The 20,381-nt window shown below is 37.2% G+C and overlaps 1 protein-coding gene across 1 annotated transcript in view; it reads left to right on the top strand.

The window, feature by feature from the left end:
• Positions 1–20,381, top strand: part of LOC106087325 (probable multidrug resistance-associated protein lethal(2)03659) — a 33,665-nt gene that overhangs the window by 3,079 nt on the left and 10,205 nt on the right. Inside the window, exons 2-4 of the mRNA XM_013252333.2 lie at positions 8,200–8,430; positions 17,957–19,873; positions 19,942–20,257. Coding sequence (XP_013107787.1) covers positions 8,200–8,430; positions 17,957–19,873; positions 19,942–20,257 — 2,464 coding nt within the window. The remainder of the gene's footprint in view (positions 1–8,199; positions 8,431–17,956; positions 19,874–19,941; positions 20,258–20,381) is intronic.

Below are 20,381 nucleotides of genomic sequence, written 5' to 3'. Positions count from 1 at the left end.
ATGCCGTCGGATGAATAGAGGAGGCATTAAGAAATTGGTGTTTAAGTAAGAATGCCAGTAATGAATTGCTGCGCAAACAGACAATAACGCCACAGTAGTTAGACACGAAAAGCTTCTGCACGTCTTCGTGCCAAAGTTCTTGCTTCTCCAAGGGGAAGTAAGAGATTTTTATCATTTATGAGAAGAGTGAAGGGCAATTAATCGGCTATCCCTACTCTCATTTGAGACTACCAGATATTCACTGACCTGCTGTCTAATGTGTGGAAATTCTTCCCTGCCGGAAAACGAACAGAGTGGATTTTAATGGACGCCAGACGCAGTGCTGTTTGTTGTCCTACAAACGGATTCGCAGACACTTCACAATCGACATTAGCTATTGACGGTGAGCTATCGAGCAGTCAGAGGCTGCAGATACAGTGTGATGTCCGTTGGTCAAAATATATATACGACGTGTCGAAGGAAGCATTTAAGCGCTTGGGCTTTCTTAAGCGGTGTAAGAAATATTTCACTTCCACTGATCTTTTTAATATCTATGCTGCCTACATCAGGCCGAAGATGGAATATAACTCGCATATGCGGGCGTTGGTGTTGATTGCATACGGTTGGGTATCGAACTCTATTGTTTTCCTTAAGCATCGATGAAATGTGGGATGTGTGGCGCTGTTCTATCGATATTTCCACGGTGTGTGTTCTTCGGAAATTAGTCTTCTGATTCCTGACTTGAGGTTGTTTGTCAGAAATACAAGACTTTATAGAAGTTCACACCGGTTTGTAATCAATAGGCCAGCTGATCGAGAAAATTATATTTTCGCAAGGACGGTTTGTATTTGGAATCGACTTCCAGCAGATATATTTCCCGCTACCTACGACATATAGAAATTCAAAACAAATGTCAATAAACACTACTCCCTCTTCTTCCTCTCCAACGCCATGCACTGCATATATAGGGGACAACCCCTGCGTGTTGGTTGATTTAAAAAATAAATATAAAAATAATAGTTCAACAGTTTTTAGCCTTATTTGTGTTAATTTTAACATTTGTTCACAATTTTTCTTGCTGCCGAAATACCAAAGCATTTTTATAGGCGTCGATGACAAAAGTTTTCAATATTCACTGAATATTTTGTTTTGAAATACTCGTGTGGTGTAAATTGGCGTATGGAACAAGATAGCATTACACCGGCGAAATGTTAAAAATTTTGGTTTTTGTAGGGTGATCTTCTTTGGGCTGAAAAAAGTTATGAGTGTCTTAAAAATTGCCACCTTTCGGGTTTTGAATAAATCGGTTGCTTGTAAAATTGTTTTCTTAGATGTTCCCATACAAATGGTTAATTTCTAAACATATGCATATCTATTATTTGTCAGTTTCATAACATTGCAATTTTGCAATTTTGGAGGCCACCGTAGCGCAGAGGTTAGCATGTCCGCCTATGACGCTGAACGCCTGGGTTCGAATCCTGGCGAGACTATCAGAAAAAATTTTCAACGGTGGTTTTCTCCTCCTAATGCTGGCAACATTTGTGAGGTACTATGCCATGTAAACTTCTCTCGAAAGAGGTGTCGCACTGCGGCACGCCGTTCGGGCTCGGTTATAAAAAGGAGGCCCCTTATCATTGAGCTTAAAACTTGAATCGGACTGCACTCATTGATATGTGAGAAGTTTGCCCCTGTTCCTTAGTGGAATGTTCATGGGCAAAATTAGCATTTTGCATTTTTGCAATTTTGCCTTTTCACAGTATCGAAATTCTCTCTTTGTAGAAAATTCTATTAAAATCTTTTATTTAAGGAAAGTTTGCCCGAATTATTGTCTTTAAAGAAAATTTAATTAAAAAATATATAAAAATATCCAGATATTAAATTTTGCATTTTTGTGAATTGAAAAGATTTCGAAGACTTTAGTTTTTGGTAAAATGCGTCTCAAGAGAAAATTTGTTTTTTACAAAATTAAAAATTTTGTCTTTCCAGAAAATTTCATAAAAATTTTTTCTTATGAACAATTTAAGCGAACTTTTTTCTTTCGAGTATATTTTATTGAAAGTTTATATTTTGTTGTAATTTATAGAATTGCGTGGTAGTAAATAGTTTGTAGTAGCTTTCTTTATCAAACACATACTAAAAGTGACGTAAAATTCGAACAAAAATTATTAACGAAAAGTTTAGTCTTGTCTTTGTGCACCGCTCCACATTTTTCCTTTAGGTTTCTTAATAAGTAGAATATAATAATGGTGCATGATAATCCATATCACGAATAGACGTATAATCTAATTTGAAGTGACGTATAATCTAAATTGAAAGTAGAGTTTACTTATGCTTTTGTATACCGCACCACATATTTGGACAAGAAGCCCTATTCGGCCATATTGAAAGCCAAGTTAGATTTTGTTTACAATTTGCAGTTTGTCTTGATTTTGCCAGAATTCTAAAGAAGAGATGTGTACGTGAGTGATTTCGAGATTGCAAATGTATTCACGTTTTTCAATTACTCACGCACGATGCATGAAAAACTTACGCCATAGGCTGGGTACTAAGCCCAGGGTCCTAATTCCCTCATACGAATGAGTTTTTGTTCGAAAATAAATTACGAATCGAGAACTCCGTATGCGAAAAATAATAGCTTTTCTAGGTGGTAGACTAAAATATTGTATGCGAAATTTTATCCAAATCAGATAACCATCCTTAATAAATATGGGCATAATTTTCCCGACGGACAATGGAATGAGAAAAGAATTAGTGAACAAATGTCTGCCATATGTGGACGGTCATAGCTGAGGTCTTATCTGTACTATATAGAGTATATTTCGTAAAATTTTTTTATATATTGGGTTGCCCAAAAAGTAATTGCGGATTTTTTAAAATAAAGTAAATGCATTTTTAATAAAACTTAGAATGAACTTTGATCAAATATACTTTTTTTACACTTTTTTTCTAAAGCAAGCTAAAAGTAACAGCTGATAACTGACAGAAGAAAGAATGCAATTACAGAGTCATAAGCTGTGAAAAAGTTTGTCAACGCCGACTATATGAAAAATCCGCAATTACTTTTTGGGCAACCCAATATTTGTTGTTATTCATAGAATGGCATGAACTGCAAATAATTGGTAGGTGCGATTACAATATCCCCATAAGTGGAAGTGAATGATTTGTAGTAGCAATCCCTATCAAAAACATACTAAAAGTGACGTATAATTAGAACTAAAAATAATTTACGAAGAGTTTAGTCATGTCTTTGTGCACCGCTCCACATTTTTCCTTTGGGTTCCTTAAATATGTAGAATATAATAATAGTGCATGATAATCCTTATCACGAATAGACGAGAAGTGACGTATAATCTAAATTGAAAATATATTATCTAGAGTTTACTTGTGCTTTTGTACACCGCACCACATCTTATACTTGGACGAGAAGTCCAATTCGGCCATATTGAAAGCCAAGTTAGATTTTGTTTATAATTTGCAGTTTGTTTTGATTTTGTCAGAACTCTAAAGAAAAGATGTGTATGTGAGTGTTTTTACCTTGCGCACGCTAACGAGATTGCAATTGTATTGACGTTTGGTAGTTACTCACGCACGATGCATTAAAAAATCCCCCAATAGTCTGGGTATTAAGCACAGGGTCCTAATTACCGCGTACGAATGAGTTTTTGTTCGAAAATAAATAACGAATCGAGAACTCCGTATGCGGGAATAATAGCGTTGCTAGGTGCTAGAGCAACATGTCCAAGAAATTGGACTAACAATTTTTATACCCTACACCATAGGATGGGGGTATACTAATTTCGTCATTCCGTTTGTAACACCTCGAAATATTTGTCTAAGATCCCATAAAGTATATATTTTGTTAAATCGTTATCACATTTTAAGTCGATCTAGCCATGTCGGTTGGGATTGGAAAAGGGCCATATCCATCCATGTTTTGATATAGCTACCATATCAACCGATCTTGGATCTTGACTTAGTGAGCCTCTAGAGGGCGCAATTCTTATCCGATTAGGTTAAAATTCTTATCCGATTAGGCTGAACTTTTTTTGAAGTTTTTTGTTATGACTTTCAAAAACTGTGCTAAGTATGGTTTAGATCGGTACAATACCTAATAAAGCTGCCATATAAACCGATCTTGACTTCTTAAGCCTCAGGAGAGCGCAATTCTTATCCGATTTGGCTTAAATTTTGTACAACGGCTTCTCACATGACCTTCAATATCCGTGTCCAATATGGTCCAAATCGACCTATAGCCTGATACTCAGAAAAAAATAAAAATCGGTTTCAATCACGAAATTAATTGATACATGAATTTTTTCATTGGAACTGCTTTAATCACGAGAATGATAAAACCAATCACAGTTTCGAAAAAGAAGATTGAACAAATTTTCAATAAACAAATTGCATATTCAGTTAAAAAATTTATTGAAAATTTTTGAAACAAACAAACAAAATATTGACTTTTTCTATATTTCTATTAATTTTTTAATTAATCAAATTATTTTTTGATTGAAATTTCCGATAAATCCTTTAAGTTTTTAATTGGATAAATTAAAAATTTAATTGAAAAAATTAAAGTTTTATTTTAAAATTTTTGTTTGTTTCTCTTTCGAGACGAGCTCAATGATCGGAGATCAACCACTATGGGAAGCGTTTCGTCTTTGGTTAGAAGACTTTTCAACCATATTAGGTGCGATGGCTTCAAGGGCCGTGCGTTGGTATGTTGTATTTGAATCGTATTAATGGCGAAAACGCATCTATGATACAACCACCACATTACCACATTTGCGAAAAGCGAGCTATATAGGGCGCACCCTCGATTTCGATGCAACGTAGTTCACATATGTAAAACTCCGAAGAAACAAACATATCCAAAAATGAAGCGGAAAATATTGTTTCCCGAATTATAAAAGAGTAGCGAGGCGTATTTAGATTAAGCTACCGACAGTTAATAATATTTTTTTATAGTAGTTGAATGAATTTCTTGCATTGGGGAAGTAAACCCAATAAAAAAATATTTATCTAGAATATGTTCCAATTAGATCGATGCTAAAGAAGCCATTATGCTAATATGCTTATTTGACCATTAATAATATTATTATTGCGTCTAGATATTTAAAAAGGTAGTCGAAAGCGTGTTTGTGGGGATGTTTTATCTTCTATATACAAAAAGTATTTATACAAACTGACAGTCATAACAGAGCTGTTGGGTCTAAAAATTTTTCGATTCCATTAAAAAATTATTGAAAGAACTTACTGCCCGACCCAAAGATGGAACCATTGCCGACTTTATAAAGATTCGGAAGACTAGGATAGGCAAAGAACCTAATACGATGACATCAGGCAGTGTAGTGACAGGATAGTCAATGCAGTCTAAAGAACAGGGAGCAAACGATGAGATCATGATCCCAAGATGCCCATCCACTGGAGGACCAATGATTAAGGTGATCAAGATAAACCTCCACCGGAGCGAGACTGCTACACATGCTCTGATGGAGAAAATCAGTAAGGGCAAGATTCATATTGACTTATTTCAGGAGCCATGCACCACCAGGAACAAAATTTCTGGACTGAACCATATCAACCTCCAATTATTCTATGCTAACACTGGTACTTGTCCGAGGACCTGCGTTATTTGTCATAACAATTTTAGTTATGTATTTTCCCCCTGAGTTGTCAACGTCGGATGCAACAGTGGTGAGACAGGGAGATGGTGGAGCATACCTGGCATCACTTTATCTGTCTTTCGACTCTCCGACACCGCCATCCACGTCGGAGCTGCAACGGCTTGTGAGGAAAGCAAAACAGACAGGAAACGAGGTATTAATAGGGTGCGATGTAAACTCTCACCATTTTTCGTGGGGTAGTACCAACAGTCATAAGCGGGGTCAAGTCCTGACAGAGTTCTTGAATACTAACGACCTAATAACACTTAATATTGGTAACAACGTTACCTTTGTTAATAGGATTTGGGAGGAGGTATTAGAAGTGCCGATATATTCTGAAAGTCCAATTGATGAGGTTCAGGATTAGAGGGCCACTCTTTCTATGACCATCGCTACATTAGGTTTAGAAAAGCTCGGCCAACGCCAGCAAAACGTGCCTTCTGGAAGCTTTTGGTGTCGATAGCAATAATAACACCTCCGAGATAAAAAAGTTTCTCTCAAAAACCCATGTCCAAACTGAAACTTTAGTAGACGACATGGGTGTGACAGCAGAGATAACGGAGGACATGTTGAGGCTTTTGATGAAAATCCATTTTCCAGAGGATACGACAGGACTCACGGAGATAATGATGTTGATCGAAGGTTTATTATTACGGATTTTATGGTGAAGGAATCCTTGAGGAGCTTCAAACCAAAGTCACTCCGGGTGACTTGGACCTGATGGAATATTTCCGGCGTTACTACAGAAGGAGGCAGACTATCAGGCGCTCCATCTGGTCTATATTTAAACAGCGCGCCTGGGACTTGCATATACTTTGAAAGCCTGGCAGGAGGGAAGTGTGGTATTTATACCCAAGCCCGGCAAAGCAAGTTATGCGACACCAAAGGCCTACGACCTATAAGCCTTACGTCCTTTCTACTCAAAACCATGGAACTTATTGTGGACACTATGATAAAGAGAAGGGCATCCAGCGAACTGCTCAAATACAAACAGCAAGCCTATGTCAAGGGAAGGTCGGTGTAGACTGCCCTGCACGTGGTTGTGCATAAAATAGAAAAATCCTTCGATGCCAAAACGTACACTCTGGCGGCATGCATTGACATCGAGGAGGCTTTTAACAATGTAAGGACCGAAACACGGATCCAATCCTTTGACCAGTACTGGGTGGACCCGGTCCTTGGAGACTGAATAAACCATATGCTAAGGAACAGGTGGATAAACTGTGTGTCCCACGTCATAAATATAAGGGAGAAAGTGGCACAAGGCACGCAACAGTGGGGCATTTTATCGCCACTCCTATGGTTGACCACCATAAATGACCTATTACGGATGCTGACCGTCTGATACGCGGACGATGTTATAATACTTCTTGAGGGTAAGGATCTGGACCAGCTATTCAGTAGGGCCGATAGGGTCTTGCATATGGCATTTGACTGGGCTAGACCCCGAGGTCTCGAATGTTAGAGAAAACTGAAATATGCCTGTTCACGAGGAAGACGAGATGGGCCAATTTCACGCACCACGTTTCCTCAATAAAACGATTTCGATATCTGACAAGGTCAAATACTTTGGTGTCATCTTGGACAGGACATTGAGTTGGAAGTGTCACATTCAGGAGCGTATCAAGAAGGCTCACAGAAGGAAGTAAGAAGGAGGTCAGTATAGCTATTGGCATCATGATGGGACACATAAGACTGCGAGCTCACTTATGTAAAATCGGTGCGGCAAGTGATAGCATGTGTAGGGCATGCGGGGAAGGCGATGAGACGTTGGAGTATTTCTTTTTTCATTGCCCATCTTTCGCGTCTAAGAGATACCGGCACTTAGGTGGGGACACTATAACAGATTTGAACCAACTTAGGGGAGTGGCATGGAATACAATTAAGGATTTTGTAAGTAGCACGGAATTCCTAACTTAGAATTTCTATTTCGATGTTACTTTTTGTATTGTATTTAGAGCGCGCAACAACACTTTACGGAGTCACCGGTGAATATTTCGAGGTGTTACAAACGGTGGGTATAAAAATGGATATACGAATAAATATGCAACTCTTTTGATTAAAACGAGGTCTTATTTCATCGAAAATACATGTAGACACGATATGTGTGATAGCAACTTAGGTTAAGTTAAAAAGAGGGGGCGGATTAATATCCTCTCTCTCTTTATAAGATATATGAGAGGTTCTTCGAAATATTGTTCGATTCGTCCATGGTTTGGAATATATTTTGCCATGGCTACAATTTCGAATACCAAATTTTGGAGAAATTGGAATACAAATTTTGGTTATAGAGCAAAAATACCATAAGTCCGAAGATCGTTTGTATGGGGCCTATACTTATGGATGAACCATATTCCGCATGGTTGTATATACGTCTAATAAAACTCCCCGTTCCATATTGGATAAAAAACGAATTTCAAGAACTTTTTGTACAGCTTAAATCAACAGGTAAAAAGTTGTAGACTTATTCCAAAATTTTCGTAGTTATGACCACTGTGCAACAACTGGTATGCAAGGAATATTTATACATAAATGTATTTTTCTTTGTTTGCAGGTGGTCCCGCGAGACTTTCAGGAGGGGCTACAGAGAGCAGTTACAGCCAGATGATTTGTACGCACACCTTCCCTCCTTGGACAGCAGAATTGTGTCACAAGCTCTTATCAAACACTGGGAGAAAGAAGTCCGGCGAAAGCATCCAAATCTCTTGCACATGATTTTTCGCGCGTATGGATGGAAGTTTGTTCCAATTTGCATTTTATATTCGCTCTTGGAAATTTCTATACAGTAGGTATTAATGTTTTTTATCGAATTTATTCTGCAGAGCTTTTCATTTCGATGAATACACGCTGTAATCAAGTCCGTCTGTTTAAATGAAGAAGAGTTCGGACGAATTATCCGCTTGAAATTTCGCGTAGTGACTTGGACTACTAGCACCAAATACCGCTCAGATAGTTCTGTTGACAAATTTGTTGTTTATAATTAACAATGGTAAAAGATGGGATTTTACCGGGTAAACTCCCAGTGCGTGGGTATTTACCATATAAAAACCTTTTTTGGGTATTCATTTGGATATTCGCAATGCTCCAGATATTTTGGTAATTGAATACACTTTGTAAACATTTTTCATCCGATTTCGCTGAATGTTTTCGACAGTGGAAGGGAGCATAACTAAAAATAACATTTAGCAATAAAACGTATAGAAACCTTTGTGGCACAGAACATGTGATTCTGCTTCCCAATACAAAGGTCCCGAGTTCGAGTCTCGAACCAGCAAAATGATTTGAAATTCTTTCATATTTTAAAATTATGTTCCGCGCGTTTTTACCCATGATTGGCAAATTGGTTGTTAATTCTAAAGAAATTAGTTAAAGTAAAATTACTAAAACCACCTGAGTTTTACATTTTTTCATCTATACTTTTGAAAAGTTAGTTTTATTTGTACAAAGTTAATTTTCTAATGCCTTACGAATTTTTAATTAAACGTGAGTAAAGGGCATGATCTAACATGTATTTTGTAATCAACTCATATTTACGATAAGCACTACTCTGCTATGTTTTGTATTTTTTTATATTAATTATGTTTATTTTTATAGTCCACTGTACATCCTTTTGCCTTCTTATGATGATTTCTGAAAATTTCATTGGTCATTGATGATTCTTATATTCTACAATTTAGCTTAGAACAAAATTTAAACATTGGATTCCTAAATTCTCAGTCCTTAAAACTTGGACAATCATCAAATAAATTTGATGAGATTAATAACTTAATAAGTAGTGGTCAACTTAATATGTACCATTTTAGTCTATAAATAAAGGATGATTTTTTAAGAGCTATAGGAAATTTGGCATGAAATCTTTATTTGAATCGATAGTACAGTCCATATAATTTGATGTTCATCCGCTTAGTCCAATTTTGGCATACTCTTTCCAACATTTCGGCCGGTATCTCACGAATAAATGCTTCAATGTTGTCTTCCAATGCGTCAATTGAAGCTGGCTTATCTGTATAGACATTATTTACGAACCCATTGAGCCAAAAATGAGCTTCGTCACTAAAGAAGAAGCGCGCGATGAACTTTCTTAACAGAGCACGCATTTTGATAATAAAATTCAATAATTTGGAAGCGTTGTTCGCTTTCAAGACGATTCCTGGTTAAAGTATAGACTAAATTTAAGATGTTTGATGGTGAAACAGAACATGAAACGTTCATGAGCTGTTTAAACTTGTATTTGAAGCTGTTTAAACTTGTATTTGAATTATGAGTTACTAGTTTTAAAGTCATGCACTCGTAGTCTTAAAACACATATGAATTGTATAAAGGTTGAAAAGACACAAATGAACTAAAAAAGATACAAATGCCGATACTCGAAGGCTTCATGGGGGACTCAAAAAGCTAAGCTCAACCACTTCGTCAGCAGCAGCATTCGAGTCAGAAATAAATTTGGTAACATCTCCCACATTTTTATTCAGCAACATTGCGCTCTTGAATCAGATATTGGTGATATTATTACCAGATTCTCAAGAATTATTTTAATTGGTGATTTCAATTGTGATATTTTAAACCCCAGGAAACACTCAGCCCTTAAACAAATGTTGATTCGATGCAATTTATATGGTCTACACAGTTATATTTCCTCACACTATAACCTTTCAGGGAAGTCATTTTGTTTAATTGCAATAATCATTATAAATTATTATTGTACTTCGGAAATTATTGTTGTAATGTGATTTAGAACTTAATTATTGGAAATTTTGACCATGAACATGCCACTAAGGAACTGAGGCTAACTTCTCAGTTATTAATGAGTACAGTCCGATTCAAGTTTAAGCTCAATGATAAGGGGCCTCCTTTTTATAGCCGAGTCCGAACGGCGTGCCGCAGTGCGACACCTGTTTGGAGGGAAGTTTTACATGACATAGTACCTCACAAATGTTGCCATCATTAGGAGGGGAAAGTATCTGTACATGACAGACAAAACCAAATCTGGCAATTCTTAATAATAGAACACCCGGTATCCAATAACACTTTAAGAAGTTTAGTGAAAAGCTCCGCCTTGGATTTATTTGCGTTAATGACAATTGAGTGTTGACTGTCAAATGTGATTGTCTTACAGAATGCAAAAGCTCTTTTAAACTGATTTTATTAACAAATATCGTATACTAATCACTTACAATTACAATTTTAAACTCGCGCCTAAAAGTGTACAACATTTTTTGTTTGTTTTTATAACAATACTTATTTTGAAAACTCTGTTCGTATAAACTTACAATGTCTGAGCAAATGAAAGCTGACAAAACTCAAATAAATCTGGCATTGGAAACTTTTCAAAAACACCTCGTTGGTCAGACTCACCCCTTCGTAGTATTCAAATGCTAGATGACCGTTTCACTAAACTTACCGATCGTCTTATGGACGAGTTTAAATCAGAGAAACTGAAAACCGCATTTTAACCGAGTTAGATAGGAGATTATGTGAGATGAGAACTGAATTAAATGAAGTCAATGATCATGTCTCACATCTCGAGAAGGCTGTTGATGATGTTGAACTAATGAAATCCGACTTAATCGATCATAGAATACAACATGTCGCAAGTCCGCATCAACGGCATTCCTCATTATGAAGAAAAGAACTTAGAACTTCAATTCTATTATTACATCCAGCACCTATGCCACCCTTTGGAAATATTCTACGGTTATTCCAGTCCTAAAATCTAACAAGGACTTTCGTCCCGTATCCATTCTGTGCTATCTATCTAAGGTATTTGAAAAGTCATATACGGAGAAATGTTTGAGTATTTAAAACGCAAATCGTTGTTGAGTAACAAACAGTCTGGGTTCAGGGCTAATCATAGCTGTACTACGGCATTATTGGAGGTCACTGAGTCAATCAGGAGCGAAATTGATAACAACCAGGTCTGCTTTCTTGTCCTCTTTGGCCACTCAAAGGTCTTTGGGCACCGCAACATGACTTTTAAACTCAGACGGTTTTTCAATTTATCAACTACCTCCACAGGCCTAGTAGTTTCCTATTTGTTTCAGTTTAAAAACTTGATGGGGATAACATTGCTAAACGCAGTAAATAAAGTGTCTCTCTCTGCAACGTATTTCGCCTTCACTTGACAGTATTTTGAAGAAGAAACAGACAGGTTTTCGGCCAGGACGCTCTTGTGCCTTTACTCCCTGCGTATAATCATTGTACAGTCTGCAGAACTTAATAAATACACGAGATCGTGACACTAATTAGGGAGCTGTATATGACTGTTGAAGTTTCAGTCCGCTTCAATGGAAAAGAGAGCCGACCATTCGGGATCGATAAAGGAGTGAATTAGGGTTGCATCCTATCGCCGACGCTATTTTTATTTTTTTTTGGACTTCGTGTTAAAAGCAGCTAATGCTGAGGCACCACATGGCTTACGCTGGGGCATAAACGACGTCCTTGGAGACATCAACTACGGGGATGAAATTTACCTCTTTACGCATCGCTTTGAGCACAGAAAGCAGAAGTTGGAACGATTGAATGAAAATGCTGCCAAGTAGGCCTGAAAATAAATATAGCAAAGACGAAATTGATGAGGAACTTCAAATTTGACACCGCTCATTATAAACGACCATGTTCCTAAATGACGTTGAGAACTTCTCCTATGTTACGCACATATCAATAAGGTTAGAAACGTCTTTCTTAAACTAAGCAAAATTTGGAGATGCAGTGAAATCTCAGATAGTATAAAAGCCAGAATCTTCAACAAAAGTGTGAAATGTATTTCATCATATGGATGTACCTTGGAGCGTGCCACATAAATATATATATGTATATATACATATAAACACCCTACCGAAAATGCGGTCCTACGGTCCTGGGACAGTTCGAAAAGAATGAGTATAGTTTGCAAGTCTTTTTAAGGGAGATATCATTAGTAAACAAATATATTTAACAACAATTAAGGGACTTTTTAGATAATATTTAAGAATCAAGAGACAATTGAATTTTTCCATTCCCTCTAGGATATGTCCTGTGACAGGTAACTAATTCTCCACTTTAGGATCGGTATATTTGGGGCAATTGACTAAACATTTCCCGTAGGGTATATATCTGCAGAATGTTGAGGTAAATCGCGAAAAAGTGGCTTTGGTTTCCAGTGCAAGAAATCTTGGTGTTGTTTGCAACAGTTCGCTAAGCTGGTTAGACCATATCAAATCAGGCATATGCCAAGCTGCGGTTATGGTTGACTCATAGCTACAAATCTCTGAATATACGTTGTCTTCTGGCGAAGTCTCTCTTGGTGCCAGGTCTATTGTACGGATGTGAGGTTTTTGTGCATTGTAATGCGGGAAGCCGGCGAAAACTTACCGTAGCATATAATAGCATACTACGTTATGTTTGTGGGTTAAGAAGGACTGAACATATAAAACAATTTGCCAATTCTCTTCTCAACCTGAGAGCTCTGCAGTTCTTGCACAAGATAATTGTCAGACATGCACCAAAGTTTCCATTTCAGAGGATAGAATTCGCAAGATCTAGCGGTAGGAGAATTATACACTTAAGGGTCGGTATTCTATTCTGCTTTCGGAATAGGCGCTGAAATTTTTAATTGCTTCGCGAGAGGAATTTGACAGCAATCAAATGTTTTTATTCCCATACCAAAACATGTTTCTTTATCTGCACCTATTGTTTTCTCTATTTAATGTATTTTTTCTCAAATATATAAAGAAAAACGAACCATTGAAACCAATAAAACAAACTAAAATGATGCCGGCAATAGTTTCAAGTGTTGCCACTATAATAGTTTTTTGCCATTTTCATAACTATAGACAGAGTACTACTTTTCCGCTGATTTCCTGCCAACGTTTCACCGACGTTTTTTTTATATGGAGCGGAATGCTGTCATTCCATTAATTTCCTTTCTTTCTTAACCTTTTATCTTACAATTAATAATTAATTTTTTCTATTTGATTTGTTATAAAAAATATAATTTAACCAAAATGTAGTAATAACCAACGTCAAACTGTAATTGATTCTAAAATGTATTGTTTTTTATATGTATTCCTTTTTTATTAACATATTTCGGACTTGTAACTATAATTATAAAACTACACTATAATGTATAAGATTGTTGTGCAGAAATTAAAAAATAAATAAAATACCGTTATGGAAGAAAATAGCCTTTATTTCCGTAGTATTGATTTCTTTGATCTGCATAGTCCGTTTCATTACCTCCTCTTTAATTCCAGTATAATGACATGTAAATTTCCTTTGGCAAACTAGCACGGATTATACAGCTAAGGAAGAAGAATACTTTTGGCTTTAACCTCTCGGACTATGTGCCAATTTCCATTCTTCTCACGATGTCTAAGATCTTTGAGTTGCCTCCTTCAGGAAATCTCATAGCACCATGGCACGTATGATTAAATTACTTGATTACTTGATTTAAGCAAGGCGTTTGGTTCTGTCGCTCATAATATTCTTTGCCACAAACTAAAACATGAATTTAATGTTTCGTATTCTTCGTGTAAACGTATGTATGTCATCTTTTCTTTCTGACCGTAAGCAGTTTGTTGTTTTCTCAATTGTTCCCCACGGATCTATTTTGGTTTCGTCTTATTCATGTTGTATGTAAACGATGTTCTTCATTGTATACAAAATGTTCATCGTATACAAAATGTTAGCACCAGCGCAAATAGTTCTATAGAACGTTATGTATCGAATTTAGATTTTGATATTGGCCGTATCTGCAAATGGGACCTTTGCATAGGCTTACTATTAACATTGGGAATAGTAAATGTATTGCTTTTTATCGTTCTCGAATTGTTCATGCAGAAAATAGAAGCATTATCCAGAATAATGCGGTTTGTTCATCTTCTTCTGTAAACTCACTTGGCTTTGAACTTCATAGTGATCTTTCGTTTACATCTCGAAACTGAATTTAATTCTTAGAAGACTTTACAGTCGAAATGTTATACTAAGTGTAATTAAACACCGCCAGCCCTTCTTGTTTTCTTGTAGGTTAATTTTTAAAAGTACTCAACGGCGTGTGTAGCATTTAACATATATTTTTTTACCAAAATTTTCGAAAGATCTTTCGTACATCACATCGCAAGTCTCTGGAATAACCCGTTTGCTGATGTTAAATATTTGTCAGTATGTTCTAGCACATTTAAAGAAAAGACTGCTTTCAAATTTTCGAAATAACTACATATTCAATAATTGTCCTGATTAGAGAATGTGTTTTTATGCATTCTTTTTTTAGTAGTAGTAAACTTCTTTATTGAATATTTTCATAAAAATACATTTCTTTTTTTTACAATTCTAAGAAGTAATTTTATAACTTAGCGACAATGTAAAATACGTCTGTCGCATTATATAAGCATTTGCTTATTTAATTGAATTCATTTATTAAAAGTTGCCTATATTTATAGCTCATTTCGAGATAATTTATTAATTTGTGCCAATTTTCTTCTTCTGTACCATCAAGAATGTTGATTATTTCCTCATCGTTCAATATCGGCTTTCCGAATGATATCATTCTAAATTCCCGAAGTATAGGACAGATGCCCAGAAAATGTTGCATTGTTTCAATTTCATGCATGTTACACAATTTACATTCTTTATTTAAGACATCGGGATCAAAACTGTTACACCCTAGAGGGATCATTCCACTGCGCGCTTTAAATATCCACACGATTTCCGCTTGAGAGTACTTTCTGTTTAGGTAAAGATGGGATCTGCTTGGGTTTAAATATCTATATATCCGCCAGCTCTGGCTGAATTGTTTTCTATACAGTCTTTCTTCATGCAATCGTTGTTTCATACCACTTAATAAATCATTGCAGAAAGTGTTCCAATTGCCTTGTGAAGACATCGTTTGTGGCCATTGAACGTGTAGGCTTCGAGATAAGTCTTTTAATTCTGTTACCCAAAATATATTTTTTTGGTATATAATCTCCGATAGTTGATTTGGGAGCCTGTTTTGTGTATAGTAATACAAAATTCGCCCCAAATAGTTTAAATGTTTTCCCAGCGTGTATATTTGTGAGTCTTCCACTTCCGTTTCCAGCATTAGTACATAATTTGGTGTAAAACTTGGTGCCCTAAGTATTCGCTTCAGAAAATATCTTTGGAGTGCATTAATCTCTTCGAAGTGTGAAAAACCCCAAATTTCGGCAGCATATGTTTGTATAGATCTACAAACGGCTAAAAATAATTTCCATTTAGAATTCATATCTATATCTGCTCTTCCAATGAATTGGTTCCATGTGGCATTAATAGCGTTTTTTGCTTCATTGTTTCTGGTTTGTACATGTTTGTTGAACTTCATTTTCGGAGTAATCTATCATTTTCTGATTATCTATCATTTTCTGTAGTACTTTTATGTCATCTGCTAGGAAAACGATATCATCTGCATACAAGAGAAGTCGGATGTTATTATTTTCCACAAACAAACCACCTTCGATGAACTCGTGCAGGTCATTTACATAGAGGGCAAATAATAACGGCGATAAAAGACATCCTTGTTTTACGCCTTTGGTTGTTTCGAAGTATTCAGATAGCTCCCTGCCGTTCCATACTGCTGACTGCGCGTTGCTGTATATTTTCTCTATTATTGAGACCATTTTATATGATACACCCATTCTAAATAGTTTATATATAAGGGCTTGCCTTGATATATTGTCAAAAGCTGCCTTGAAATCGATAAAAAAAAACAATATACTTTTTTCCTCTCTGCCAATTTCAAGTGGACGATCGAGGCCAGATTGTATATATTATCAACCGTTGAATAATTTTTCCGGAATCCAGCTTGGTATTCTGTAAGAATTTGATAGTTTTCAACCCAATTATATAGTCTTTCATTTATAAGACCCATAAATAACTTCGCCACACAATTCATAAATGAAATGCCCCTGTAGTTTGACGGCTCGTTTAGATCACCTTTCTTATGAATTGGGTAAATAATAGTTTTTGTGAATACAGGATCAATTTCCCCACTCGAATAAATGGTATTGTATATTCTTAACAGCAGACTATTAAACTCTTCGGTGCCGTTTATGAAGAACTCATATGGTATCCTATCCTCGCCGGGTGCCTTATTTCTTTTAACTTTCACTAGCATTTTCTGCAGTTCCGACATCGTAAAGTGCCTATCGAGATCCATATCATTTTTATAAGGGGGAGCATAGTGAATAAGAGTGGTCTCTTGAGATTTATTTAATAAGTTTTCATAGTAGGATTTAAAGGCATCTGGGGTAATATTTGAGCCCACGAGGTTACATTGGTTACGAATTTCTTTCGCCATTTTCCACCATTCTTTGGAGTTTTTGATGTTATTTAATTTGTTGGCTATTGTATTGTAATACACGGATTTATTGGTACTGCATACAGTTTTGTACTCTTTTTGTGCGACTATATATCGTCTCTTGTCTTCCAAATTCCTTGTTGTCCTGTACACCTTTAAGAGCTTAAAACTTTTCATTCTTGCATTATTACAGTTTTTGTTGTACCATTTATTTTTCATTCATTGGTAATTACTATATCACCTTTACGTTTTATAAACATATATTTTGCTATTGTTGGAGGCCGCCGTAGCGCAGAGGTTAGCATGTCCGCCTATGACGCTGAACGCCTAGGTTCGAATCCTGGCGAGACTATCAGAACAAAATTTTCAGCGGTGGTTTTCCCCTCTTAATACTGGCAACATTTGTGAGGTACTATGCCATGTAAAACTTCTCTCCAAAGAGATGTCGCACTGCGGCACGCCGTTCGGACTCGGCTATAAAAAGGAGGCCCCCTATCATTGAGCTTAAACTTGAATCGGACTGCACTCATTGATATGTGAGAAGTTTGCCCCTGTTCCTTAGTGGAATGTTCTTGGGCAAAATTAGCAAATTAGCAATCATTGTTGAAAGGATGTGCGTTAGGGTCATACGGTCTTAAAAACTTAGAGCTGTCAAATAAACATATTTTAACGCTTCATAAAAATTCGTGAATAAGGCCATTAGGGGTTTAGTTTCAATTAACTTTGTTGTCTTTTTACTTCACTTGTTTAAGACTTAATTTTTCTTTTATTGATATTATTTTGATTTTTTTAAAGTTGTATATCATACATTTTGTTTGTATTTTTAAATTTCATATTTTTAATTACTTGTCAAAATGTATTAATGCCTTATGTTGAAAATCTGACTTAACCATGTTAAAATCAATCAACATATGTAGACATATGTAGAATGAGGTAGTGGCCTTCATTGGACGTATTTACATCGTTATCGTATAACCATTATAATTGTTCTTATTACTTTTGTTTTCTTTCAACTCCTTAGCTCTTCGCAGCCCTTATTTTTGGGCGGCCTGGTATCCTATTTTGCGGAGGGGCAAACAAATATCACAAAACACGAGGCGTACCTATATGCAATGGGCATAGTTTTGTGTTCACTTGTTGCTACATTGTGCTTCCACCCGTTCATGTTCTATCTGTTTGAGGTGGGGACCCGTATACGGTTGGCGTGCTCGGGCTTGGTATATCGAAAATGCCTCCGGTCGTCAGTGACGGCTGAGAACAGTGGTATGAGTGGATTCGCCATTTCCGTACTGTCTGCAGATTTACCTCAATTTGATATGACGTTCTACTTCTTTCATGATCTCTGGAAGGGTCCATTGGAGGCTTGTGTCATGGGCTATCTCATGTACTTGCAAATCGGATGGCCTGCCCTAGTGGGTTTGGGTGCCATCATACTGTTTATACCCCTGCAGGCATGGGCAGCCAAGGCATCGGCCATCTTCCGATACAAATCGGCTGAATACGGAGACGATAGAGTCAAGTTGATGAACGAGATCATCACTGCCATGCAGGTGATTAAAATGTACGCGTGGGAAAAGTCATTTGCCAAACTAATTGCATTGATACGTCAAAAGGAGATAAAAGCTATTCGTGGATCTATGAATATTTATGCCGCTTTGCAGTGCACCAGTATGATATCGAAACTGGCTCTATTCTTGAGTCTTGTGGCCTACGTGTTCACAGGAGAAATAGTGACGGCTAAGAAAGTGTTCATAGTGTCTTCCTATTACGAAGCACTTAACGAGTCACTGCTGCATTTCTGGCCATTGGCTGTTACCACCTGGGCTGAAACGGTGGTCTGTGCACGTCGTGTAGTCATGTTCCTCATGCAGAGCGAGGATCCCGCCGACGGTGGCATTGAAAATTTCGGAATGGACAACGACGACGGGAAGGGAAATTTCAGTGGACGTATACACAATCCGAGAGCCATAAAGAAAGGTGTGATGCTTCACAATTTGACAGCAAGCTGGGACAAGGTGGAGTCCGATAAACGACGCAGGCACATCGACAACGTAAGCGCTACCATAACCGAGAGACAGTTTGTGGGAATTGTCGGCGGTGTGGGATCCGGTAAGACCACCCTTCTGAATGCGATACTTGGTGAATTAGAGATTATAATCGGAAATGTCGAAGTCAACGGTCTGATTAGCTATGCACCCCAGGAAGCGTGGATATTCGAGGGCTCGATTCGGGACAACATAATATTTGTGGAGAAGTACGATGAATCGCGGTACAACGCCGTCATACATGCATGTGAGTTGGAAAGGGACATGGCGCTTTTCCAGTTTGGCGACTCAACGATCGTTGGGGAACGTGGTATAAGCTTGAGCGGAGGTCAAAAAGCCCGAATAAGTTTAGCCCGTGCGGTTTACAGGCAAGCAGATATTTACGTATTCGATGATCCTCTGTCAGCTGTGGACTCCCAGGTGGGCAAACGGCTCTTCCGGAAGTGCTTCAATCGTTTCTTGGGAGATAAAATACGGATACTGGTTACCCATCACATCCAACACTTGAAGAATATCGACCATTTGATATTGATGGAAAATGGATCCGCCACCGAGCAGGGCTCTTTTGAGGCTTTGAAGAAAAACCTTCGATTCCGTGCGCTGTTGGAACAGGAAGAAGAAGAAAACAAAAGCAACCCCACACATACCGATAGCATAGTGGAGAGGTGCAAAGAAGACGAGACCGAGAAAACCGACCCAAATGCAAGTGAGACCTTGAAAGTTGACAAAGGGGAGGATCGAAAGGAGAACCAAATGCAAGGGTCTGTAAAAATCCATACCTATATGGCATACTTCCAGGCTCTTGGTATGCCCTGGATCATTATCTTGGTTTTCATGCTTTTCGTAATGGCCAGAGGTTGTCAGGCTGCTATGGATATTTTTATTTCACGATGGTAAGTGTCGAATTATTAACTGTCCAAATGTGAACGACTTTTTATACATAAAGTTTTCTATACACTAGGGCCACCTTTGAAGAGTCATTACCGACAAAACATGACACCTACCCGGAGTATATGGCTAAGCGCAAGCATCTCATTGTCATCTATACGATATTCATTGTCTGCACACTGGTACTCTACATCATGCGTACTTTCGGGTTCTTCATGATCTGCTTGAAGATTTCATTACGCCTGCATGATCGTCTATTCAATGGGATAATCCGAGCTTATATGTATTTTTTTAACACCAATCCCTCGGGACGGATTCTTAATAGATTTTCCAGTGATATAACAAATATCGATATAGCATTGCCCCAGGCCATGTTGGACTCAATTCAGGTGAGAACATTACTCAATTCAATAAGTCCACGTACTGTTACATCGTCCAAAAAAATTGCCATTTAATTGGAGGCAAGATGTTTAAATCATGTTTACACTAGAGCCCAAAACCACTTGATTTGAA

Source organism: Stomoxys calcitrans, chromosome 2 (genome assembly GCF_963082655.1).
Source record: "Stomoxys calcitrans chromosome 2, idStoCalc2.1, whole genome shotgun sequence".
NCBI lineage: Eukaryota > Metazoa > Arthropoda > Insecta > Diptera > Muscidae > Stomoxys > Stomoxys calcitrans.
The sequence above is the reverse complement of the archived record's forward strand: the minus strand, read 5'-3'. Positions and strand labels throughout refer to the sequence as shown.